This window comes from Cotesia typhae, unplaced genomic scaffold, assembly GCF_013202065.1.
Source record: "Cotesia typhae breed Kobodo isofemale line unplaced genomic scaffold, CoteBio_Ctyphae contig_48, whole genome shotgun sequence".
Classification (NCBI taxonomy): Eukaryota; Metazoa; Arthropoda; class Insecta; order Hymenoptera; family Braconidae; genus Cotesia; species Cotesia typhae.
Window position 1 is genome coordinate 1,190,098 of NW_027423756.1, and position 27,286 is coordinate 1,217,383.

The 27,286-nt window shown below is 33.2% G+C and overlaps 1 protein-coding gene across 1 annotated transcript in view; it reads left to right on the top strand.

Moving 5' to 3' along the window:
• LOC141529697 (uncharacterized) overlaps positions 1 to 24,089 on the top strand; it is a 49,885-nt gene extending 25,796 nt beyond the window's left edge. The window contains exon 3 of the mRNA XM_074246368.1: positions 23,794 to 24,089. Within this exon, the coding sequence (XP_074102469.1) occupies positions 23,794 to 23,850 (57 nt within the window). The 3' untranslated portion in view covers positions 23,851 to 24,089. The remainder of the gene's footprint in view (positions 1 to 23,793) is intronic.
• Positions 24,090 to 27,286: the final 3,197 nt, after the last annotated feature.

The window sequence follows — 27,286 nt, forward strand, 5'->3', positions numbered from 1 at the left end:
TTTTTGATTACGTCAAATTAAAGGGTTTTAAATTTACTAAAAAAGCTTTTAAACGAAACAATCGAAAAATTTTTTGAAGCCCGTAGACCTTTTTAAGACGAAAAAAATTTCGAAAAATTTTTTTTCAGTAGTTTTCTTAGGATTTCTCCAGACCTGACGATGACAAAAAATTTTCATGGTCATATCTAAAAACTAGACACTTGGAGCTACAATTTGCTTTTTTTTTTTTCTGTGCGATCATTTTCCTCGGAGTTACAGCTCGCTGAAAATCACCAAAAAATTTGGAATTTTTTTTATATCCCTTAATTTTTGTGACTAGTGTATTACAATTCTCAAATTCCGATTGCTAATTTTAATTCTATTAAAATATTAGATGGATTAAAATTCCTCAGTAACTTATAGTCATGGTCTTAATAATATAACAATAGTTATTTAAAACAAAAGGTCTTAATACCTTGAATTAACTTTTGGTAATTAAAATAATCACAATATAACTTTTACAATCACGTTCAAAATTATTAATATAAGTTAATTCACTATTTCTGACTAAATTTTTACTGTGACAATTTTGACTCAAATAACTGATTTCTTGGACTTAATGTCCAAGCCGATAGTTATCAAATTGGAATAAAAATTAATTTAATTAATTCACGGACTTAATCCCCAAAATTACTAAATTTATAATTATAAAAACATTTTACAATATAAAATAATTTCGATAATTTTCCAATATATATTATTTTCAATAATTAATTCTTAATAGTTTTCTAATCGTTGTATCAATTATAAAAAATTCGACACACGTCGAAATATTCAAATTTTATTTGCTAGAACATTCGCTAGCTAAATTTTACTTGACCTTGGGTATTGGAATTTACTGCGACACAAAATTATATTGACGCTCGACCAAAATTTCACGAATAAAAATTTTTCGATTTTTTTCCAATGAAAAAAATTAATCAATTTTACTAAGTTAATTATTATAAAAATTATAACAATAAATTTAACGAATTTTCAGATGTTAATTAATTGATTGATTAATTTTTAGTTGTTAATTTTTTTTCCCGCAAGGTCGATTGAGTGATCCTCGGGTATAAACCCTCATGAAAATCACTAAATCCAAAACTAGCAAATGTTCAACGATTAATTTATTAATAAAATTTTATATGTAAAAAGAGAAGAGGAAGGATAGACCGAGTGCAAACCGCGGTCCACTTTCCGCCCACGGAATGAAATTAGGTACCTGAGTTTTAGACTCGATGAGAATATCTCTCTAACCTGGTGAATTCTCCTGGATAGGTGTTGTTAGAGTTTTCCTGGTATCCTTTGTTTTTTTTCCACTCCGGGGATCCGACTTCAAATTCAAAATACAATTTCCTATAACAGTAAAACAGTTAGAAATTTTGTCTCCAAGATCCACACGCTATCTGCTAGAATTAATTGATACCTAACATATTTTAGTTTACGAATTTACAGTTAGAATCTTTGAGTGTTCTTAGTTTCTAATAGGTGGCATGTGGTTAGAAAATTCTTTCCTACCTAGATCGTTGACTTTAATATTTGATAGTCCAAATTAAATACCGATTGGATTTACTCTTTGAGTAATATCTGTTTCCAACAGCAAGTGCACTTCATTTGCTGTTGATGTTTTGACTTACTCAACTATGAGTGATTCGATGCCCATCAAAGTATTTTCGTGATGAAAATATTATTTAAAAAAAATTTTTTTAAAACATGCATTAATTCTTTTTTATAGTTTTATTTAATTCTGATAAGTAATTTTTTTGAAAAGAAATATTTTCTTCTTTTCCTGTAAAACTGAACAAGTCTTATCAAGTCGTAATAACTCTTTGAGAAATTCCGAAATTGCAGGGAAAATTTGACTTTTGAAGAGTATTGCAGAGTTTTGAAGACTTATTAAGTCTTTCCTTCACTTAGTTAGGGAGGTGAAGAATTTCGAAAAGTCTTATTCAGAGTTATAAAGACTTGTTAAGAGTTTTTTCAGAGAATTATTTCCACAAGGGATTGTTTTAATTCTTAAGAACGGAATAAAAGTTTCACTTCTATTGTGACCTTATGTCTGAGAGGATCACTAATTTTTTTCTCAGTGGTTTCCTTAAGATTACTGGTCGAAAAATTAAAAAACAAAAATTTTTGGAATTCAGACCCAAAACCTCAATACTCAGAGCTGTGATTTGCTTTTTTTTTATTTGCTGTACGATGATTTTTCTAGAAGTTACAGCTCGTTGAAAATCTCCAAAAAATTTGGATTGTTTCTTGTTCCCTTCATTTTTGTGAGAAGTGTATAATAAAATTGACTACAATAATTTAGAATAGGAACACACTTTAGGTGAGTTCTTAGCACCATCTAAAATTGGACTCAGCATTTTTAGATGCTAAACTTATACATATTAATCTTTAATTTATGAAAAAAAATATGTGAATAGATATATGTGAATCGACAATAAAAATGCCCGATGCATAAAGAATTTTAAAGTATATACTATTAAGGATGTTCGAGAAGTTATAGACGATTAAAATATACAATGATGTGCTTTTCTAGGTTTTCGATAGTAAGTGATTGAAAATCTGAACGCAATAAGTGTTTCAAGCTTGAAAACGACCGCTCAATCTCGCAGGACGTAGTTGGCGCATGTGTCATGCAATGAACGTCAGCCATCGTCCACCTATTCGGAACTTCAATGTTTGGCATTCCTTGTAAAATTTGAGATATCGCCATCAATTCATCACTAAATCCAGTATTATTGCGCAATACGTTGTGTATCTTTTGCTTTACATTTGCTGGGATCACTGGGTCGCCTTGAATTACGTTAGAAATTTCCGTGATGGTTCCAATTGAATTTTGTAGTGGCATGCCTCTACTTTGTAATAGCCTCTACTATATATATATATATATATATATATATATATATATATATATATATATATATATATATAGTCTTTAATGACAAATTTAGCTATTATATATGGCTCTTTACCGTAGGATAGACGTGGTGTTTATTACTCGATAGGCCTTATTAGGTGACTGAATAGTAATTACGGACAGTGTCTCGGATAGCTTAACTGGTAGAGCCTTTGGCGCGTAACCAAACGATCCGGGTTCGATTCCCGGTCTGGGCTGTCCGAATTACTTTTTCAGTTACCGAAAATTCCTACTGAGTAAAGGTCCTCCCCTTCCCCCTTTATCCTTTATTTCCCCCAGTTCCCAAAAATTTGTCTTTAATGACAAATTTAGCTATTATATATGGCTGTATACTAGCTGTTACCCACCCGCTTTGCTGGGCATTTATAGAATTGTATTTTTCGATCTAAACTTAAAATTTGATTAGAGTATTGTTTTGACTCACAAATTCCAAATTTCATCGAATAAGCATCCTTTTATCTATGAAATTATTCCAGCTAATATTCATTGTAACTTTCAATGTGCAATCACTATAATGTTTGCGTGGCCTTTTTTTCAAAAATGAATAATAATTGACAGGAAGAAAAAAATTTGAAATGAGAATTTGGAGTCTATAGGAACTATAGCTTGGAAATTAAAAATTTTTGATGTTAGCACCCACCTTCGCAAACCCCTGTGATGAGCTATCATAAAATTTTTCCATGGAGTTCTTTTATATCTCCCACAGAAGATTCCTACCAAATTTGGAGTCGATAGGAGCTATAGTTTGAAAATGGGAATTTTTTATTATTAACGTTCTTACAATCCTCTTTGGGGTAGAATATCGTAAAATTAGTTCATAAATTATTTTTTCATCATTTATAGAAAATTTCTACAAAATTTGGAGTCTGTAGGAGTTATAGCTCGGAAATTAAAAATTTTGATTGTTAATATTCACCTCCGCAACCCCCTGTGAGGTGAGATATCGTAAAATTTGTTTATTGTTAATTGTTCAACATTAATATTTATGTTATATTTATCTGTTTTATGATATAATGGAGTTCATCCTTCATGATAATTTCAATACATATTAGCTATTTCAGTTATTAATGATTTAGTTATTCTTTCTTAAAAAAAGTATGATTATGAATTCCTACTGTCCCAACAATCAATCGATGAAAATCCATGTATTTGCCTAACATTGTGTAGAATAATACTGTTGAATAATAATTGTATAGAATATTAATATTTAGTAACTTTCTACTTTTATTCTAATCATTCCTCTGAATTTAGTTTACAACCGAATTTATTATTCCAATTTATTCATTCTAACAGTTTTTTAACAACGATAACCATGCTAACGGTAACCATGGCAACGGTAGCCATGGCAACGGTATTCATATCAACGGTAACCATGGCAACGGTTGATTAGCGTGGGTAGTTGTGGGGGAGGGTAAGATGGGGTTGAGTTCTATAATTGATAGGTGCCACTGATGGTTTCTTAGATTGGAGAATCAAAATACCCCCAAAGAGAGAGAGAGATAAGGAAGCGGGAAGAAGGCACGGGAAATAGGGCACGGGAGGGGAAGAATAAGAAGGAGGGGAGGGGGTAACATACGTGATGGTTATCGAAAAATCCATTTTGGCTAGGAATTGCACAAAATTCCTTCTTATCTCTCGTCTACAGTGAAAAAAGAGTACCTATGCCAAATTTTAAATGAATCGGTCCAATAGTTTCGGAGATCTGGTGATGAGTCAGTGGTATTTCGCTTATATGGATATAGTATACAGGGTGTCTCAGAAGTCGTGAGCCACCGGGCAGGGTGTGGTAGAAAATTGGATTCTGAATAGAAAAGTCCTTTACCATTTTTCGATCAGACCCATAGAAAAATTACTACGAATTTATGAAAATAGACCAATGAGGAGCGCGGTTTAGCGGCAGAACGGTAGGCGCAAGAGCGAGCGAGTGGAAGCGCGACAGGCAATGAGTGCGCGCTCGCTTGCACACGTGTGATATCATTGCTCAGTTATAGCGGGATGCCCGCATGCAATAATAATGATCAATGATACTCCTGTAAATAAAAAAAATTAATATTAGAAAAATCATCCCATAGACAGCCCCATAAAATAAAAAATGTGCGATTTTTTGATAATTAAAACTCAAATTTTCGGTGTCACCGAAAAATGAAAAAAAAAAAAAAAAAGCCAACAGTCATATTCAATGATACCCCTGTAATTAAAAAAAAAAAGAAAAGTTATAAAAGTACCCCATACACTCTGAGATACAGCCCCATAAAGCCAAAAATTTGCGATTATTTAATGATGAAATTCAAATGATCAGTGTGCACTTGAAGTTAAAAAAAAAGCAATAAAAATAATCAGTGACACTACTGTAGACCAAAAAAATTGAAAAAAAATAAAAAACTACCCCATAGACAGGGAGATACAGCCCCGTAAAGCCGAAAATTCGCGATTATTTAATAATGAAATTCAAATGATCAGAGTGCACTTGAAGTGAAAAAAAAAAGCAATAAAAATAATCAGTGACACTACAGTAGGTGAAGAAAATTTTTAAAAATAAAAAACTACCCCATAGACAGGGAGATACAGTCCCATAAAGCCAAAAATTGTGCGATATTTCAATAATTAAAATAGAAATTTTCGACGACTACTCAAAATTTCAAATAAAAATCTAGGACTAATATAGTTAATAGTTAACTATACCCATAACAATCAGAAAAAAATTAAAAATTACAAAAACCACCCCATAGACACTAAGATACAGCATAATAAAGCCGAGTATTTCGGGATTATTTAACATAAAAATTAAAATATTCACAGTGCATTCGAAATAGAAAAAAAATACCAATCAAAATTATCAGTGGTACTTTTGACCATCAGACAAATTTAAAAAATTGTAAAAACACCCCATAGATACCGAAATATGACTTGATAACGCACAAAAATCGGGATTGCTTAGAAATTAAAATTCAAATTATTGGTGCCCATTGAAAATCAACAAAAGAAACCTTTTGTACTTATCGATTAAACTCCTGTGTATCGAAAAAAATTATTATTTAAAAACCACCCCGCAAACTCTGAATTATGATCCCATTAAGCTGAAAATTTCTGATTTTTTAGTAATTAAAATGCTACTTCTCGGTGTTCGTTGAAAATAAATGAAAAGTATGAAAACTCATTTTCAGATATACTCTTGTAAGCAAAAAAAAATAAGATTTGAAAAAAACACCCCATTAACGGCGAGATAGGACCCCATAAATCCGCTAATTTGTGATTTGTTAGTAATTGAAATTGAAATTCTTGGTGTCTATTTAACAACAACAAGAGAAACCTATTGTACTTTTAAATTACACCCTTAAAAACATAAAAAAACTTAACTCTTGAAAATCCACCGCATAGACACTAACAAACATCCAAATAAAGCCAACAATTCGCGATTTTTCAATAATTAAAATTCATATTTTCATATGACACCGAAAATTTCGATATCAATCCACAAAAAATCGATAAATCGCGGCTTTATGGAGGCGTATCTTGGGGTCTATGGGGTGAATTCTTGAATTTTGATATTTTCATTTATTAAAAAGAGTAAATTGGAAAGTGGAATGAGTTTATGCTCTTTATTTTAAGTGGACACCGAGAATTTCAATTTAAGTCAATTAAAAATCGACAAATAGCGACTGTATGGGGATGTATCTCGGTGTCTGTGGGGTGGATTCTGAAATTTTGATTTATTATTTTATAACAGAGATAACATTAAAAAGTACAATAATTTTCTTTTACTTATTTTGAGTAGACACCGAGAATTTCAATTTAAATCAATAAAAAATCGAACAATTGTGGCATTGTGGGGTTGCCTCTCGGTGTTTATGGGGTGGATTCCAAAATTTTGATTTTTAATTCATAAAAAGGTTAAACTGGAAAGAAAGATAATTTTCTTTGAGTTATTCCGAGTTGACACCGAGAATTTCAACTTAACTTCACAAATAATGGAGAAATCGCAGCTTTATGGGGGTGTATCTCAGTGTCTATGAGGTAGTTTTTTATTTTTTTTCAATTTTTTTGGTCTACAGTAGTGTCACTGATTATTTTTATTGCTTTTTTTTTTTAACTTCAAGTGCACACTGATCATTTGAATTTCATCATTAAATAATCGCAAATTTTTGGCTTTATGGGGCTGTATCTCAGAGTGTATGGGGTACTTTTATAACTTTTCTTTTTTTTTTAATTACAGGGGTATCATTGAATATGACTGTTGGCTTTTTTTTTTTTTCATTTTTCGGTGACACCGAAAATTTGAGTTTTAATTATCAAAAAATCGCACATTTTTTATTTTATGGGGCTGTCTATGGGATGATTTTTCTAATATTAATTTTTTTTTATTTACAGGAGTATCTCATTGATCATTATTATTGCATGCGGGCATCCCGCTATAACTGAGCAATGATATCACACGTGTGCAAGCGAGCGCGCACTCATTGCCTGTCGCGCTTCCACTCGCTCGCTCTTGCGCCTACCGTTCTGCCGCTAAACCGCGCTCCTCATTGTTCTATTTTCATAAATTTGTAGTAATTTTTCTATGGGTCTGATCGAAAAATAGTAAAGGACTTTTCTATTCAGAATCCAATTTTCTACCACACCCTGTTCGGTGGCTCACGACTTCTGAGACACCCTATATATATATATATATATATATATATATATATATATATATATATATATATATATATATATATATATATATATATATATAAATATATATATATTTATATATATATTTATATATGTAACGTGCTGAAATTACAACGCACGCGGACTGCACTCGAACACTTTACTTGACTATCCTTAACTCTCCCTACTCACCTAATCTAAACTTTCACTCAATGCCTCTCCTCTAGCGCTACTTTCCCTTTTTCGCCTCAAATCATTCAATTTTACCCTCCGTAAATAAGTTTCACTTCAAAAATACACAACATTGAGAAAAAATACGGCGAATCTTAATGATAATAAGAAAAAAAAATTGACCTTTAATCTAGCAAATATTCGGAAATCAATTCACAGTCTATGTGTGATCACTGAAGTGATTGATAAGAGAATGAAACGAAAATGAATTTAAATGAAATTGAGTTAATATGTCATACTAAGTCAATAAACTGAATTTATTAACTTATTATACTTGTAAAAATTTTAAAAACAAAAGTAGGATTTTCAATCGAACAATCGATTCGTGACATAAAATAATATGCCTCCGGTGATTACGAAGACACGTCGGAAAACGTGGAATCGCAGTCCGCAATTAGAAATAAATCTGAATTCTCATAATCTGGAGCTGTATATAGAAGCTGACTTATAAATTTTATTTCAATGTTTGACTAAAAGCCTTTTTCAGTCAGGAGTACAAAAGTGGATTGTATAGGGCGTATACCTTATCGAATGTGAATAAATCAATTGTTACGTTCTCAATTTTTTTGGTAATTATTTTATTACGCCTTTAAATTTATAGTGACGATTTTCGCACTATTCTTACTCGCGGTTCGACAAGTATCTCGTTGTCGATTACACGTGGTAACAGTTTTGTAATCTGCACTACTTCCACGCGCGACTCAACTGAAATTATCGGTAACGACAAATGAAATGGCTGGGCCAAGAGACGACGACCCCTTTGTACCGATTTACCTGATCGACGCGACCGTTTTTCTCGAGGCATGAAGTGAAGGAGTTTGGTGCTGGTGAAGAGATCGGAACCTAGTGGAACACCGGTTATGCATTCGTTCAGCAGGAGGGTTAGCCTGGAGAAGCACTGGCTAGCGCGTCTGCCGAAAGATTTCTTTATATATGAGATAGAACGACTGTAAAGCGCTCCGACCCATAATAAGTTTAGTTGACTATAAGTTCGGTATAGTTGGTTTATTAAGAATAGGATCTGGAGAGATTCAAGTCCGAGAACGGAGCTCTCTGCACTAATGAGTCTCGAGATCTACTGACTTGAATTAGCTTCAGATTAGTTTTTATAAACAATTTTTCAGCTATGTTTGCAGCTCAGGTTACTCCTGAGAGAGTCGATGAGGCCCGGGTCCCATGCTGATGCAAGATGTTTTGGTTATCCGCGGCCACGGCGACTCTCTGCTGACGCCTTATCACAAGAGATTTCCGTCACTCCGCTGTTGGTATAACCACCAGCGAAGCAGCAGATATCGCGTGTTATGCGTTCTGAGAATCGGGTTAGATAAATTTATCCAAAATATAATATTTATAAATTAATAAATAAAAAGTAATTTTAGGCGTAATTTTCAGAACATAACACAATACTTACCTGAATGGTAAATCTGTAAAAGACAAAATAGACAAAATTTTTATTTTTAACGCATGTTCAAAAAAATTAATATAAAGATAAATGAAGCATTTTCAAATGTACAAGGGATTCCCGACATTTAATATTAGAGTATAAGAATATCTTAATCATCTAATAGATGGCGCGATTTAAAACTTTTCACAGAAACACCAATCACGGCTTAATTTACTGCTATTGACTTGTAACGATAATTACGGCTGTCAAATGCATACTAGTAAACTGATAAATTTTAAAGAGCAGAACAATAATCATCAACTTACTTAGAGCCAATATTAGATTTGAGACTTTCACTGAGACTCAACTTAAGATGCAATCAGCTGCCATTAATTCAAGACTATACTACAGAATTATTAAAAAGCGTAAAATTCCATCACGGGCCTGTCAAAATTCTGCTGTGTACTCTGGTCAAATAATGACACACGGGCAACAAAAAATTATCACGGACAGGCCTAACTTTTATCACGGGCCTTCGAGAATTTGGTCAGGCACTTATCTGGTCCAAAGTAATACACCGGCAACTTAAAGTTCTTACGGGCATGCTGAAATTCCATCACGGGCCCGGAAGAATTCTCACAAGTTCATATCCAGTCAAAAGTAATGCTCAAGCAACCAAAAATATCTCACGGGCAGGCTAAATTTCCATCACGGGCCTAGGAAAATTCTGTCGTGTACCCGTCTGGACAATACTGATTCACAGGCAACCAAAAATTCTCACCAACAGGCTTAAATTCCATCATGGGCCCGAAAAAATTCTACCGAGTTCATATCTTGTCCGGAGTGAAACACAGACAACCAAAAATTCTCACGAGCAGTCCTAAATTCCATCACGGGCTAGGAAAAATTATGCCTGTAACCCTCTGGTCAAAAAATGACACACGGACGAACGACTATTCTGACGGGCAGGCTAAAATTCCATCACGGGCACGAAAGAATTCTACTAAATTCATATTAACTGCGATGTACGATTCAATCGACGCTTAACTAGTCTGCGAGAATACTATGGAATTTTCTCGTAGGATATCTTATTCGATTTTATTTTATTAATTAAAATAGTTGTAACTGAACCGATTTTCCCGATGTTTGGAATTATTTATAATTCCAATAATATTTATAATTAATCGAGTAATAAAATAAATCTTTACGACAATTAACACCACAAGGTCCTTGACCAGTCCTCGGGTATAAACCCCCTTGAGGTACTCTCAATGAAAACTAGCGAATCAAAAATTGAATTGCAATCAATTAATTATTGAACTATTAATATTAATATTGAGAAAAGTTAATTAATTAAATAAGTATTTTAAGGGGTTATATCCATTTGTGATTTTCAAAAAATCGATTTTTTTTTCCTTTTTTGAATGTACATATATTCAAGAATATTCTCTGAAAATTTCAAATCGATCCGACAATTAGTTTCGGAGATATGAGCGTATTAGTAAGAACGTCTCCGAGCGTTCGAAAGTAGGCGGAGCACGAGCCGGAGTAGCAGCGGTTTCTGGTAGCTTCTACCCTTTTATTCTCGACTTATATTGTGTTTGGGACCCTAATATAATAATACAAAAGATCTAGTTCATACCTGAAACCTATGTTGAGGAATTTTAGGTTAAAAATATGTGAACTCATCAGTTAGAAGTGATCTTTCACGTGGACAAGTTGTGTTTGTGCTCAGTTTATGTATTTCTCACTGTGTATAGTTTAATTAATTAAAGTAAAAAATGCCTCGTAAAACTAGCAGAGAAACCAGCATGATAATTGTCCTATAGGAGAAAACTCGTGGTGTTCGTGGCAAAAAAACGCGAGCCTTGGAAACTTTGCCCAGCTATAAACATGATTATGAGGCCTTACCACCTGATGTTGCAACAGCTATTTTTCCAATTTACGAAGATCTAAGTAACAAAAAATTATTGGAACGATGCGTTGGTGGTTTTACCCAGAACAATAATGAAAGTTATAATCAGCTGATATGGAAAATAATTCCAAAAATTATTCCAGCTGGCTCTAAAATTGTGGAAATAGCTGCAAACATTGCAGCCGGGGTCTATAATGAAGGTAAAACATCTCTTCTTTATTATATAAGTGCTATGGGATTATCACTTGGACCCAATGCTCATTCCTACGTGAGTAAAGAGGACGCAGAGCGCATCTCAATTTCGGACGCAAGCGCGCAAGGGTCGACGCGCGAGGGGAGAATGGCTCGTAGACAACAACAACTAAACATTTTGGAGGCAAACGACGAAGCAGAGGGTTCCTCTTATGGTGCTGGAATAGATGACATGATGTAAGTTGAAAAAAAAATTTTTAATTTAGTGTAAATCGTTCCCGAAACTTTAAACGCGTTTATCTCAAAACCGTGTTTTCAGAGTCGGTGAACAAAATTTCTCCGAAACCGCTAAACCGATCGGTTTGAAATTTTTACACGACTTACTCAGATATATTTTTCAGGTAATGATCGAAGGAATAAGGTTTTGGACAATAATTTCGATTTTTTAAGCCACTTTGTAGTGAAAAATTTTCATGAAAAACTGAATTTTTTCTTGAACGGCCGCCATTTTGTCAAAAATCAAAATTTTGACTAGATCTTCGATCATTACCTGTACTTATTTATTACAAAACTAAATATTTTTGGTTTTTGATTTTCAGATAATTTGGACCAGAGATATCTTGTTCACCGCCAAGCACTTTTTTTGGAGGTCTCTCCGCCGATCATCTACAGGAGCTAGGGGATCCAATATTTTTTTAAATAAACCGCTGATTGTTAAAGTACATTAAATTCTGTTTAAGTACATTTTTTCCATTAATGTATAAAATAAAATGCCTCTTTGGAAAAAATTCACAAAAAAACGCGTTTTTTCTGCCTCGTAAGTGGATATAACTCCTTAAACCGAGTCAGTGCCGATAGATTTCAAGAAATCTCAAAAAAACAGTGAAAAAAAATTTTTTTTAAAGTGGTTTTTTTGGAATGAATCTTAAACGGCTGTATCGATCAACTTCCAAGAATAATCAGCTCTTAACCTTGAAAAATTACGTCGATCGCCGCTAATCCTGTCGAAATCGTTTCATTTGTTCGAGAGATATCGTGCAGAATAGAAAATCGAAAAAAATTTTTTTTTGGAATTACTCCGAAATTTTTGATCTAAAAAATTTTTGTTGTCAATTCTTCCAAAAGACAAAAAACTGCATCGATTGCCGCCAATCGTGTGAAAATCGGTTGATTCATTCCAAAGTTATAGCAGTTTGAAATTTCAAAAAATAGTGTTTTATTACACATTTATCAAACTTTTGAGTTTAACGAGCTAAAAAGAATAGAACAGCTATTTCTTTGAGCTCGGAGAGCTTAAAAAATTTACATTTTCGAGCTCGAAGAGCTCAAAAACGTAATAAGTGCAATTTTGAGCGCTTAGGTATAGAATTAGCGCGAAGTTGCATAGATGGCCTTTGGGGTCAACTGTTTTCCAGATTTGTTTTGCTTCCTTCACTCTCTCCAGAAAAATGTTTAAAACAATATACAAAAAAAAATAAATCTTGAAGTTGGATAGCGCAACTCAGCATATTTATTGTTAATTCTTTTGTATTTTTTTCAAATGCTCAATCTCGCATCTGATTGGATAACTAAAATTTTTAATAACTTAAAAACTACTCAAAATTATCAATTATGACTACGGAGTTTTCTGTTTAGAATTTTTTTCTCCATTGGAATATTTTCGCTGTAAAAGTAATTCTAAATCACCGTGTATTATTAAGTCACCCTATCAGTATCTACATGGCTGTTGAGTGTTGTATGAAGAAAATATATCATATATAATTTCTGTTGAAAATAATTTTTTAGGCGTTGATTATTTAGGTAGAGAAATTCTCAACTTCAAGAAGAAGAAAATTTTTATAATATTGTTCCAATACTCAATAGCAGACAATCATTCATTGACATTTCGTTTGATATATTCAGTTATGTTGAATTCATAGAACTAGATGTTACTAAGAACAAATTTTCTTTATTATTATTTTTCTCGGGCGTGACCTTTCAAGAACATTTCTAATTGAAAATTCCATGACCCGAGTGTCAATATCAATTGAATTTATAAATTTTTTAACTCAACAGGAAGTTTTTCTTAATCACTATTTTTAGTGCAATATTGTAAATAAATGAGAGTACAAGAGATATTGTTGAATAAATTTGCATAATTTATTTACAATAACGGAGATAGTGAGCTGCATTCCATAACTCACATATTTGAGATAACACCGATACACGAAAAAAAATTGTCTGTACATCGGGCGCCACCTATCTACGGGCAGCCTTCAATTTCGAGTAAATTGCAAAAAACTTCGAAAAATATCGAAAATTCGATGTTTATGCAAGAAAAAAAATTTTGAGATCTAAAGCAAGCATAATTCTTATGTATTTTGATCTATTAAATACAAATTTCGATCGTACTTTAATCAGAAACTTTTTTAATTCTTAAAAAAAATTGTGATAAGTCCTTGAAAATTGTAGAAATCATGAAAAATTGGGATAATCTTGCTAAAAAATTTTGTGGACCTGGATTGACGAAGATTTTCATGTAATTTAATCTGTTTAATCTGATTCTGCAATAAATTATGCCCAAAAACATTCATAAAACTGCAAAAAAGTGATAAAATAACAAAAAATTTCTGCTGAAAAAATGGAAAAAAATCTTTTAAACACAATTAAATAAATTTCTTGTTTATTTTTTTAATTCTAAAGTACAAGATTAAGATCCAAAAATGTAAACAAATTTGATTTATAACGATAATTCGATGGTATTGTACTGTTTCATTCTCAAATGATCTACGACGAAGATACCTCTTTTTCCACCTTTTCCTTTATTTAGTAAAAATTTGGTATCGTGTTAGGATTTCAACTTCTTCGATGTGCAGACTTTATTTCATTGCATGACCGCTTGTACTTGCAACCAGGGCACCTCCTCGGGATGACGGTTGATAATAGAACCATCTAGCAAAGTCCCTGGGTTAACGGCATATGTGCCGTCATAGCAGGTATAAGTGATGAGTACCTTACGATGCAGGGAAGTAGTTAGGGGCACGGAGGGCGAGACACAACAAACCCTCACTCCTCGGCCACTGGCGCCAGACCTTTTCCGCTCCCCGCGGTGAGGGGTTTCTCCGTGTGAAGGAATTCAGTTGGTAAATTTTGGACATGAAGTTTTTCCTGTAAGGGGCTAGGGGTTTTACAATATGGGGTGATAAAGACGTATCTCATAAATTAGTCATGGCATGGGGTTAATGGGAAAAAGATGTAGGATTTTCTATTTATTTTTGAAGATCTGATGAGATTTTTTTTTAAATTGGTCGCAGCAGGGGGTGTGAGGAGGGGGCTTTGGAGAAGTGTGTTGTTTCTCGAAAAGAGAAAAAATTTAACTTTTATTTGTGGTCTTATTTCGAGAGAGTACATTCCGTTTTTAACTTCTAGATACGATGGATCCCAACGGTTTTAGTGACTCCTTTGAGAACGAATGGTTTGGTGAATATGTTTTACCTGAAATTTTGCCTGATTTAAATAATTATTTGGCGGATATCGACGGTCTCTTAATATATGAATAATTACTAGGCTTTTTAAAATAATTAGGCTCGCTAAATTTTTTATTTATTTTTAATTTAATGTCATTTTTAAAAAAGGGGTATCTTCCAATTGAAAATCCAGTATCATATGATAGTAGACAAATAGAAAACAATGATGATGATCAGATTGTTACACATTGTGTAATATTATTACACAATGGTTAGAATCAAATGAACTTCCCGAAAATTTGCCCGTTTTAAATAACGACCCTCTTTTGGCAGTGCAAAACGACGAAATGCAACAAAATCTCGATGAAGGTAAGTTTGAGGACGCAAAGATATTATTATAATTATTTTAGCATTATATTTAATAATGATTCTATTTTATAGGTAACATTCAAGTTGGTGGGGGAAACGAGCCTGCCGCAGAAGTAGAAAATAATATTGAGGAAAATATGGTGGATAATATTAATGAAGATGTTAATATGGATCAAGGAGAAGAACCCCGTGCTCTAATTCAACTCAATTATGGAAGGCAGCGACTCCCTCGATTTTTAATGGATAATTTTGATATGGAATTTCGCATTGCAGACCCACCCGCGGGTCAAAACACTATTACTTGGACTATGAAGGCGTTTAGAGAATTATACGACTGCATCATTGATGCGGGGAGACATGGGCATAACCGTTTCACGATGAGCTTCAGTTTTGAAGGTATAGAGAATATGCCTGCGTATCAAAGATTACGACAAATTGATGGCTACACGTTTGAGGATCTATGGAACCTGGTTTCACAAATTAGTCAAAGTGCAGGAGGATTCAACGTAACAAAGACGTTCCATATCAAGCTGTGTATTATTGACGGTCTTGAAGGCAGAATGTGGACCCTTGCTGTTGATTTAATAAGACCAAATGGTGTAATGCATTTACGCAACAATGATGAATATTGTTTGCCTAGAGCACTGGTAACAGCGATAGCGGGTCAAAAGAGGTTACTCAAAAAAGCATCAACAGGTCCACGGTATGACTATTATAAAATTATAAGGGATGGTAGAGGTGAATAACAAAAAAATCGCGCAAAAGAATTATCAAATTTTGCTGATGTATCGGTTCCTAATGAAGGATGTGGGCTTGAGGAAATAAAATCTTTCCGAAATTATTTAAAATACCAAGGAATGGCTATCATAGTGTACAGTGCTGAAAAAGATAATAGTGCAAAACTATACCCAATACTTTTTAATGGAACTGAACAAGTGATTGAAAGCTATGGAAGTGTGGAGATTACGCTACGAATCCTTTACTACCCACAGGAAAAGCATTTTGAGTATATATACACTGTTAAAGGTTTACAATTTGCTAGGCATTATTGTGAACAATGTTCAGTGAAGTATAAAAATCAGTACAGTCACAAAAACTGTCCATACTCTTGTACCAAATGCTATGCAAAAGGTACTTGCGATACAACTTAGCGTAAAATAACATGTGTCAAATGTAATCGGTTTTTCTATGGACAACAGTGTAACAATAATCATTTAGTCAAAGGCTCGTACGGAGGAAAAGAGCAAACTGTGTGTGATAACAAACAATTTTGTTTAACCTGCCATAAAATTATATTCCCGAGAAAGGCTTTACACTGTTGTGGGAAATTTTTGTGCTCTACGTGTAAAGAACTTTACGAAGAAGGACATTTTTGTTTCATGACACCTGTGAAGTTACCTCCACCAACTAAACAGTGTGTAAAATTTGTGTATTATGATCTTGAGACTCGCCAAGATGATAAATTTCATGGCAGTGAAAAGATGAACATTCATGTACCAAATTTATGTGTCGCTCAACAAGTGTGTAATGTGTGTTGTGATTCTGATGACCTCGAGTTGGGTACCACCAGACCTTGGTGTAATAATTGTCGGGTTTGTGAAACAATTTTTCATGGCGAAGACTGTGTAGAAAAATTTGTGGACTATATCTTAGAAATAAGTAAACTTAAGACTTGTAAAAAAGTGGTATGTATAGCATACAATGCGAAAGGTTTTGATGCATAGTTTATCCTGACGGAGTTGTTTAATAGACAGTTAAGTGATATTGATACGATCATGACCGGTACTAGTGTCACCTTAATTGAACTCAACAGTAAAAAAAATAAATTTATTGATAGTCTGAATTTCATTTCGGCACCATTGTCAGCTCTACCCAAATCATTTGGCTTCGAAGATAAAATGCGGAAAGGTTATTTTCCACATTTTTTCAAGAGCAGAGCCAATCAAGATTACGTCGGTGTAATGCCGGACAAACAGTTCTACGGCTTCAACTCTATGTCTGAGAAATCTACACCTCCAAAGAAGTCGGAAAAGCAAGAATTTCTCGAATGGTATGAAAATAGAGTAAAGACAAATAATAATTTTAATTTTAAGGAGGAAATTATCCATTATTGTAAATTAGATGTAAGTATTTTACGATTAGCATGTAGTAAATTTAGGAAGCTTATTCTTGACTGTGGTAATGTATGTCCTTTTACGGAATGTACAACAATCGCTTCAACCTGTATGTTGTTTTACAGGCGAAATTATTTAAAGGAGAAGCAGATTGGTATTTTACCTCGGTCGGGATATAGGTTAGCAGATAATCAATCACGGCTTGCTATTGAGTGGTTGACAAGGTTAGAACATAGTCAAAATATTAAAATAATTCATGCGTTACGGGGTCGCGAAGTAATAATACTTGGTGGAATTAAACTCGATGATTACAGAGAGGCTGAAGACGGACAAAAGTTTGCATATCAGTTTCATGGTTGTTTATAAAGCATCAGTGAAAGACTTCTCTCCCTGACATACTTGGCTGGACGCAACCAAGGGACCCTCGAGGATTCTATATGCCCATTTATCCATACCAGCCATAATTTGGCTATCACTTACGCAACAATCAAAATCAGCATTCTTATTATTATTATCAATTGCTTCGCGCACAAACGTATCATACGCGTTTAAAAAACACTCGTCACTAACGTCTTCCCAACCGTTTTCCATGTTTTATTTTAAATTTGAAACTCTGCAGAAAACTCAAAAAGACTTGTTTGCTTCCTAGAGGAAGCTTGAGAATAATGTCCTTTCCAAAAAACAGTAAAGCTTTTGTAAGCACCCCTTCCCCTCTCCCCCACCATCTTAGTTTTGGTCATCATATGGTATTTTTCCCTCACCATGGTATAGTAGTGTAGGAGGATAATATGGAAAATAATGAATTCTTGTCCCCCAGAAATTATCTTTCCATACATCTGTTACTATCATTGGATGTTCAACTATCCCAAAGTCTAGGGAAGGAGAGTTTTTCATCTCAACAATTTTTGTAGTGGGGTTAAACTGCATCAGAAAAATAAGATATTTCAAATCTATGGTTTTTGGTAATTTCTCACAGTGAGTTAAGATAAAAGCACATGCTAAACTACGGAGTGATGGGGGGTCCTGTTTCACTTTCCAAGATTCCTGCTGATAATAGCTTTCTTCTAGTCCTGCTGGTACACATAATTGTGGAATTTTAATAGATTTTTCAAAATAACTCGTTTCGTCGTTTATTAAAGCTGAAAACTGCCAGTTTTTGTGTACTCCAGGCTTATCTGATTTACATAACTTACAATGATTTTTCTCACTCAATGATTTTTGAACATAAATTTTCGAAATGGAAAACTTGTAAACTGTTGTATTTATTTTTATCCTCCGCGTGATTATCCGGCGTCTACGCTCAGTTAGCTTATCTTTTAGGGTTTAACAACGTAATGGTTTTAAATTATAACCTTGGAAGGACATTTTCAGATTACACCAAAGAATGCGACTAAAAGCCTAAACAAAATTAAATACTTTTCAATCGTTAATAGCGTTTTTCCTCTTTTAGTTATATTCCCCCTCTATCATTATACACTAGTCACAAAAATTAAGGGATATAAAAAAAATTCCAAATTTTTTGGTGATTTTCAGCGAGCTGTAACTCCGAGGAAAATGATCGCACAGAAAAAAAAAAGAAAGCAAATTGTAGCTCCAAGTGTCTAGTTTTTAGATATGACCATGAAAATTTTTTGTCATCGTCAGGTCTGGAGAAATCCTAAGAAAACTACTGAAAAAAAATTTTTCGAAATTTTTTTTCGTCTTAAAAAAGGTCTACGGGCTTCAAAAAAATTTTTTCGATTGTTTTGTTTAAAAGCTCTTTTAGTAAATTTAATACCCTTTAATTTGACGTAGCCAAAAGCCTGTACGATAATTTGCCGCGGAGTTATCGTCAATCAAAGCAAAAAGTTTTTTTGACTTTGGAAATCAATAACTCTGGAAATAATGACCGTATAGGAAATCGAAGGAGGGTTTTGAAAACTACACAATATTCTCTATAAGAAAACGTAAACCGCTTTTGAAAAAAATTTTTTTGAATTGAAAACTCGGACTGAAAAAAAGACAAAAATTCGCATAATTAAGGATATTTGGATAACTTGGTATAACTTTGGATAAAATGGATGAACGAAGGATATCGTTGGTAATTTTTAACTTCAAAGTGTCCCCTAAAATCCCTAAGAAATTCAAAGCGCTGCGATTTTTTGTTCATAGTGCCCAGAAGCTTCAAATTCTGTGTTTTCGCAAAAATCACCATTATGAGCAATTTTGTGATTTTTATTCATTTTTCCATTGAAAAAATTTTTTTCAAAATTCTTTATTTTTCGATCAAAGAGATTGATTTTTCAAGAAATTTGAAAAAAAAAAAAAAATTTTCAATTTTTTTCGAAAATTTTTTCGAAATTTTTTTATCAAAAATTTTTTTTTAATTTTTTTTTTTATCGTCTTCAGAATGCTTCACTATTGTCAAAAAAATCTAACTCAATTTTTTCTGTCCGCTACAACTGCCTTAGTTTTAAATCTCATTTTAAAAATTCAATAAAAACAAATTGATATACCCCCCGCGGAGTTCGGCTTTTCCTCACACAAAACTTGAATTTTACGTTTTCTTTTTAGCCTAAATTCCTTACGTGAATTTTATGTAAGCTTTTCTTTGATAAGCACCTTTTGATATGCCTCGTCGACATTTAGCTGCCACAGATGTGGCTCGCATTGTTACCCTCCTTCAAGAGGGCTACAGTCAGGTGGAAGTAGCAGCTTCTATGGGAGTGAGCCAGTCCGTTATCAGTCGGGCCTATGCCCGAAATAACGCGACTCAAAGTTACGATCGTCGTCCGGGTCAAGGTAGACTACGAATCACTACCGAGCGTGATGATCGAGTTTTTTTTATATCCCTTAATTTTTGTGACTAGTGTATAATAATATACTGTATGGTAATTGGTTTAGAATATCCCCCTCTCCTCGTTAAAATGCTATAAATAATAGATAGCTACAGAATACATACCCCTTCCCTTTTTAAAGTTATTAGAACTATTCTGTTACAATTAGTAGTCAGTTTCATCTTGTAGCTCCTAACGCAAGTATTGAAAATGGAAAGTCACCAGTTTGTATATTTATCAAAAGTAATAGCATTGAATAAGTTACAAACCAAACAGGTGTGTTGTCGTTTAAAGTATAGTGAAAATAATTTTTATCCTGTGGTTCAAATAATAGCTACTCATTCAAGAAGCCTAATTCAATTAAATTTAAACGAATGGAAGAAATTGTGCTCTACATGTGATACATTTTCAAACTATTTTCATGAAGAATTAAACATCAACTTTTATCGAAAGTTCTGTTCTATTCAGTGCGAAGACCTGAGAGGTGACTTTTCCGAATTTAAACAACAGCGTTGTATTATATTAACTCATCAAGATACACGCATTTTCTTACTAGCCCAAACAACAAACACATTAAAGTGCATCAATCAAAGTATCAACCATTGGCTCGACCATCTTGAGCAACTTCCTATTAGGGACTACATAAACACCATAGAAGAAAATATATCAAGATATATTCTGAAAAATCTTGTACCCAAGACCAGAGAAACACCAAACACAAATACAATATTAAAATATTTTGAAAAACATTTTCTAGATTTATTCAAATATAACGAGAGGACTCCTTCAATTCACAGTAATCTTGGAGATCTTGGGTTTTCATTTTTCTGGGATCTGCTACACCACCACGAAGAACTTGTTCAAAAAATAGTACACAAAGTTGACAACCAACTGTCTCAACGCTACAGCATGTATTATAACACCGACGAAGGCCAAGACATCGCCGATTAATATGGACTCAATATTTTTATCTCTAATATTATCATTATCATTACTATTCTTATTACTATTATTATTATTGTAATGAGTGATATTATTATCATCAGCATTATGATTATTACTAATTATAGATGAAAAAACCTGTTTTTATAAGTATGAATGTGAGTGTGAAGAAAATTGGTAAATAAAAGAAAATATTATATACTTGTTGTTTATTATTTAATTATATATTTTACATCAGATATAATTTTATCGTTTAAATCTAAATCTATAAAATCAGTAAATCCTAAATTATAACTATCTAAATTATAATTTTGCTGCTCTTGCAACAAATAGTTAATCCAACGAGTATGGTTATCATCGCTAACAATATTAAATTTTTCAGTGTACATTCTTCGTGATTGAATCTCACACTCAATTAAATACCATAAATTACAATCTCCATATTTCTTTCGCATATTATAGAAATGATAAGTTCTTACAATATTTTTCATTTCCCTATAATGCGCTTCACAGTATTGATATTTTTTATAGCAAAAATTTTTACATTGAGAGTGATAAACATATGCTCGACATGGGTGTATAAGAAATACAATTTTATTATATAAATATGTAATCATCATATTCCATTTATACATATACATGAAAAAAGTATTAATCCACATATTAAATCGAACACAGTAAACAATAAAATTATTAATATAGCCACATAATACTATGGATACAATTTTCTAGTATGACTTCTGCTGATACTCGTCCCCGAGGTTTATATAACATCATACTTCTCCAAAGCCCCCTCCTCACACCCCCTGCTGTGACTAATTTAAAAAAAAATCTCATCAGATCTTCAAAAATAAATAGAAAATCCTACATCCTTTTCCCATTAACCCCATGCCATTACTACTTTATGACATACGTCTTTATCACCCCATATTGTAAAACCCCTAGCCACTTACAGAAAAAACTTCAGGTCCAAAATTTACCAAGGGAATTCCTTCACACGGAGAAACCCCTCACCGCGGGGAGCGGAAAAGGTCTGGCGCCTGTGGCCGAGGAGTGGGGGTTTGTTGTGTCTCGCCCTCCGTGCCCCTAACTACTCAGGGATTCGGAAACCCAGTATCGGCGTCTGATCAGGGTGAGAAAGCAGGCCCGCAGGCGTTGTCATCCAGCGACTGCAGCTCTTCAGTAGTGGAAAACTTGGCTACTAAAGAGTATACTATTACACGAAGCAATTTCCATCTATGCATTAAGAGTCCTGATCTATTTTGTTACGATTGTGGGGAGTTTGAGCCAGTAAAATACTGCAGAACGTTTTCAGATAGATTAAAACGAAATTATGAAAAATGCCTTTGCATTCAAATTACAAATTTTGATTCTGCCTGGGTCCCACACTTTGTTTGTGGTCGATGTAATATTATGTTGACACGATGGGAAAAAACCGAAAACAGAGAAAACTTGATATTTACAATTCCCATGATCTGGACTTCAGCAAAAATATGTGAAAAATCTTATAAAATTCTTACGTAAATCATTATTACTTTATTTTATTCTATTGATGCTATCATGAAATTGAGATGAAATGTAAGTGGCATCGATTTATTTGTGATGTGATTGGTCGAATATACTATAAGCATGACAATTTTTCCGAACCTAATGTTAAGTCGCGCGCTTGTGTGCGTATATTGTATTCTTGTTTCAGTAAAAATAACGTGTTCTGTTGAATACTTGTTTGTTGGTTTTCATTTGTTCATGAGTTAACTTAATCACCACAGTAAATATTCACTCTTAATTAATTTGATGGCTCACTTCAGCATACAGTTCTGACGTCTAACTGCAGACATGTATCATAAAAACGCACTATCGTCATTTTTTAAAACGGGCCAAAAGAAATGTAACTTAAAGAAGTTTTTAACTTCCCGCTAAGAAAATTGAAAATTTTCAAAAATCGGGAAGTTATTGTTTTCACCCCGTTTTTCGAAAATCGAGTTTTCATCAGATTTCGACGTTTTGATTTCTTAGGAAGCTTCCTTGACTATTTCCGTGATGGTGTCTGTGCGGCTGCGGCGCGCGCGCGCGCGCGCGTGTGTGTGTGTGTGTGTGTGTGTGTGTGTGTGTGTGTGTGTGTGTAAACCTCTTATAACTTTTGAACGGCTTGACCGATTAGATCAAAATAGGTGGCGATCCAAAGAGTATCATTGCCATCAAATTTCGTAAAAAGTTGTATTGATTCGGTTCCCTAGATTTTGAGAAATCTCAAAAACAAAATTTTCAAAAAATTGTTTTTTTGGATTAACTTCTAAATGGCTTGACCGATCAACTCTAAAAACTATTCGCTCTTAAACTTGAAAAACCACGTCGATTACCAACAGTCTCGTCAAAATCCGCTGATTCGTTCAAGAAATATCGAAAACGACAAATTTCGAATAAAGTGTTTTATTACATAACTTCGAGATTTCTCTATAGATCGTTTTAAAAAACTGGGTGGAATTCTGTTAACCGCGTGAAAATCAGTTCATTCATTTAGAAGTTATTGCAGTTTGAAAATTCAAAAAATACTGTTTCATTAAACTTCTATCAGACTTTTGAGCTCGAAGAGCTCAAAAATGTCATATGGAACCAGCGGGAAGTTGCAGGGATGGCCTTTAGGGTCAACCGTTTTCCAGATTTTTTTTTCTCAATCTGACGTTTAGTATTTCTTAGAATCAATTATCTGAATCTGTTTCAATTTCTCATGCCAAAATTATAGAATAGTATTTTTAACAAAGTTTGATAACGCGAATTTTTTTGTTTTAGTTTCCCAAGGTGATTTTTCAAAGCACAGCGAATTCCATTACCAATTTTCTTGGGTAGGATATCAATATATTTCTTAAACAGTGGTTTGTATTCGATAGTTAAGTAACTTAGTTATTCTAATATCAATAAAATAGTTCGTCTATCCATAAATATATTAAATTCATAATAACAATAATTGTGTAACAACAGAAGTGACCAATGTTATCTCAAATGTATTTAAAATTAATCTCTCAAAATTTCGTAATTATAAATTAAATGTTAATACCTCCTTTCAATAAAGATTAATTTCAGAATGACTTGCAGGTACAGATACATTTAATTATTCATTTAAGGATCACTCCTTAATCCTTAAAGGATCATTGACCTGCTTGAACATCTTCTTAAGGGGTTATGTACAGTTAGAATTTTCAAAAAATCGATTTTTTTTATTTCATTTTCTTAATGTACATATATATTTAAGAATACACACAGAAAATTTCATATCGTTCCAGTGAATATTTTCGAAGTTACACGCAAATTTGATAAGGCGTTTCAGAGTGCTTGAAAGTGCAAGGCCGGAGCGGCACTTAACTGAAACGATGTCCCTTTTATGCACCTGCCTATTGTAAATGTTGCCTTCCAATGTATTTAGATGCGTAAAGCAACAGTATGGTATTGTGTTTTTTATACATGAAAGGTAAATTTTTATTTTTCTCTCCCTAAACTGAAAACTATTTAAGAGCGGTAGTCAGTATAAGCAGCTAAGCAGTAAACTTGTGAGTTCGTTCATATTTTTTCTGTATTTTTTTCGTGAAAATGAAGTCTTATAGAGAAATGAGAAAATCTTTTAAGATACGTAAGTCGAGAACAAAAAAGCGCAAAAATGTTTTTAATCCAAAAAACAGCTGAAACGGATGAAAGTAGTTTCAGTGCCTCGGCGAAAAAAATTTGAAGAGCAAGAAAAAATCTCAGTTCCACGTGATCCGTCTGTTAAGTATCGCATTTTAAATTTTATAACAGTGCTTGCAGTAATTTCTGAATATGTGAAATGTAAGATCTGTGACGGAAATGTTAAGTTTCAAACTGCTTCTGAACAAGGACTTGGTTTTAAAATTATTTTGCTGTATGATAAGTGTGCAGATCGTAACATAAATTATAGTCCTTTTTTCGCGCACTCTTATGAAATAAATCGACGATTTTTATTTGTCATAAGAGTCCTCAGATTAGAGTTAAAAGGTGCAGCAAAATTTTGTGAATTAATGGACATGCGAGCTTTTAAATCACAGCCCACTTACGATTTAATGATGAGTAATATTTACTCCAGCGAAAAAACAGCCAGCGAAAAACTTTTTCAACAGACTTGTACTAAAGAAAAAAATTTGACTTCTGAACATCAAGGTGATGAACATTCAACAGAATTAACTGTATCTGGCGATGGCACATGAAAAAAGCGAGGGTTTACATGCTTGTACGGTGTGACATCATTGATCGGATACTATTTTTGTAAAATCATTGATATTTCTGTAAACAGTGCCTACTGCAAACTGTGTGAAACTTGGAGGAAGAAACTTGATGCCGAAGAATATAATGAATGGTATGTAGAACATAAAAATACTTGCAATGCAAATCATTCTGGTTCTTCTGGGAAAATGAAAGTAGATTCAGTCGTTGAAATGTTCATTGGAAAAACTTGGAGTCATGTACAAAAATTCCATTGGAGATGGTGACTCCAAAACGTACTCGGGAATTTTAAATGCTGCACTTTACGGTGATTAAGTAGTTGTGAAAAAAGAATGTATTGGACACGTACAGAAACAAATGGGCACGGAGCTTCAAAATTGTGTCAAATAAAATGTTGAAACTGTTGAAAACAAAAAAAGAAAAAAAAATACCAAAAAAAAAAAAAACTCGGTGGAAAAGGCAAACTTACTGGAAAGATGATCGATAAGTTGACAGTTTATTATGGCTTAGCAAGCAGGAGAAGTTATGATTCCATTGAAGAAATGTATAATGCTGTCTGGGTCATATATTATCATTATTGTTCAACTGACGAAAAACCTCAACACGATAAGTGCCCGGACGGACCAGACTAATGGTGCAGCTGGCAGAAAGCTGCAGCTGCCAATCAATTATCTACTTTCGAACTTGATCATAAGCGATTACCAGAAGATGTTGCTGAAGCTATACTTCCGATTTATACAGATCTCAGTCGTGAGAATTGATTAGAAAGATGTGTAGGTAGTTTTAACCAAAACAACAACGTGAACTACAATCAACTGACTTGGAAAATCTCTCCAAAAATTGTTCCGGCCGGTTCGAAAACTGTGGAAGTCGTTACATACATAGCTGCCGGCAAATTTAATGAAGGAATGACATCACTGTTGTATTATATGAAGGCAATAGAAATTATACTTGGGCCCAATGCGCATTAATATGCCGAAAAAGAAGATGAGCAGCGCGTGAACATTTCCGATCTCAGAGCGCGTGAGAACTCTCCAGATGGAAGAATGGCCCGCAGACAACATCAGCTTGAGTTATTAGAAGCTACCGAAGCGGCGGAGGGTGTATTATATGGTCCTGGAATAGACGACTCCATGTAAGTTAAAAAAAAATTTTTTTATCCTGTGCAAAGTGCTTTTCAAACTTTAAACGCATTTTTCTCAAAATAGTGTTTACATAGTCGTTGATCTACATTAATCGAAAATGGCTAAACTGATTAGTCTCATATTTTAACACGAGCTTCTTAAATATATTTTTTAGTAATTAATCGAAGATTTTTTCTCACCGATAATTGTTTTTATTTTTATATACAATTTAATCCTTCGTCACTCGCGTCATGAGCGCTGCGCCGCAATTCGCAAGTTTTTTTTTTATTTATTAAATAACTATGAATGTTACATGTTCACCATAAATACAGTATTCCTTTTTCAAATATCCTATAATCTATTACAATCAATTTTATTGCGATACTTCGCTCAGAAAATTAAATTTTAATTTTTCAATGCAACAGGATTCAGAAAATGCGGCGATCTGCTCATTATGCGACTGAAATCGTACAGAAAATTTCACGTACAGGGGTGCCAGATGCCCAGCTCTCCTAAGCGGCGATTATTAAAACTATAAAATAGCATCATTCCTGTCAGTAACAACAAATGCAATACAAAATTGTAGTATTTATTTATCGTGATAATATTGTTGTAATTAATTAAACAAATGAGTAAATAGTGTATTTAATTACTGTAAATATTTTTTTTTACGTCCATCGCTATTTGTGTGACAATTGACAAGTCATATTATTATTATATTTTAAGGTTAAAATATTAAGGTAATATAAATATTCATTGTTTAAATTTTATTTTATTTTAATTTAATAAATGAAGTCAAATAAATAAAAATGATTCCGTAAAATTAAAATTATCATAATCTTTTGAAACTAATTTTTTAAAGTAATTAAGTAAATGAAAATTCTTCAAAAATCAAGTTGATGAAAATAATTAATAATTATTATATTTTT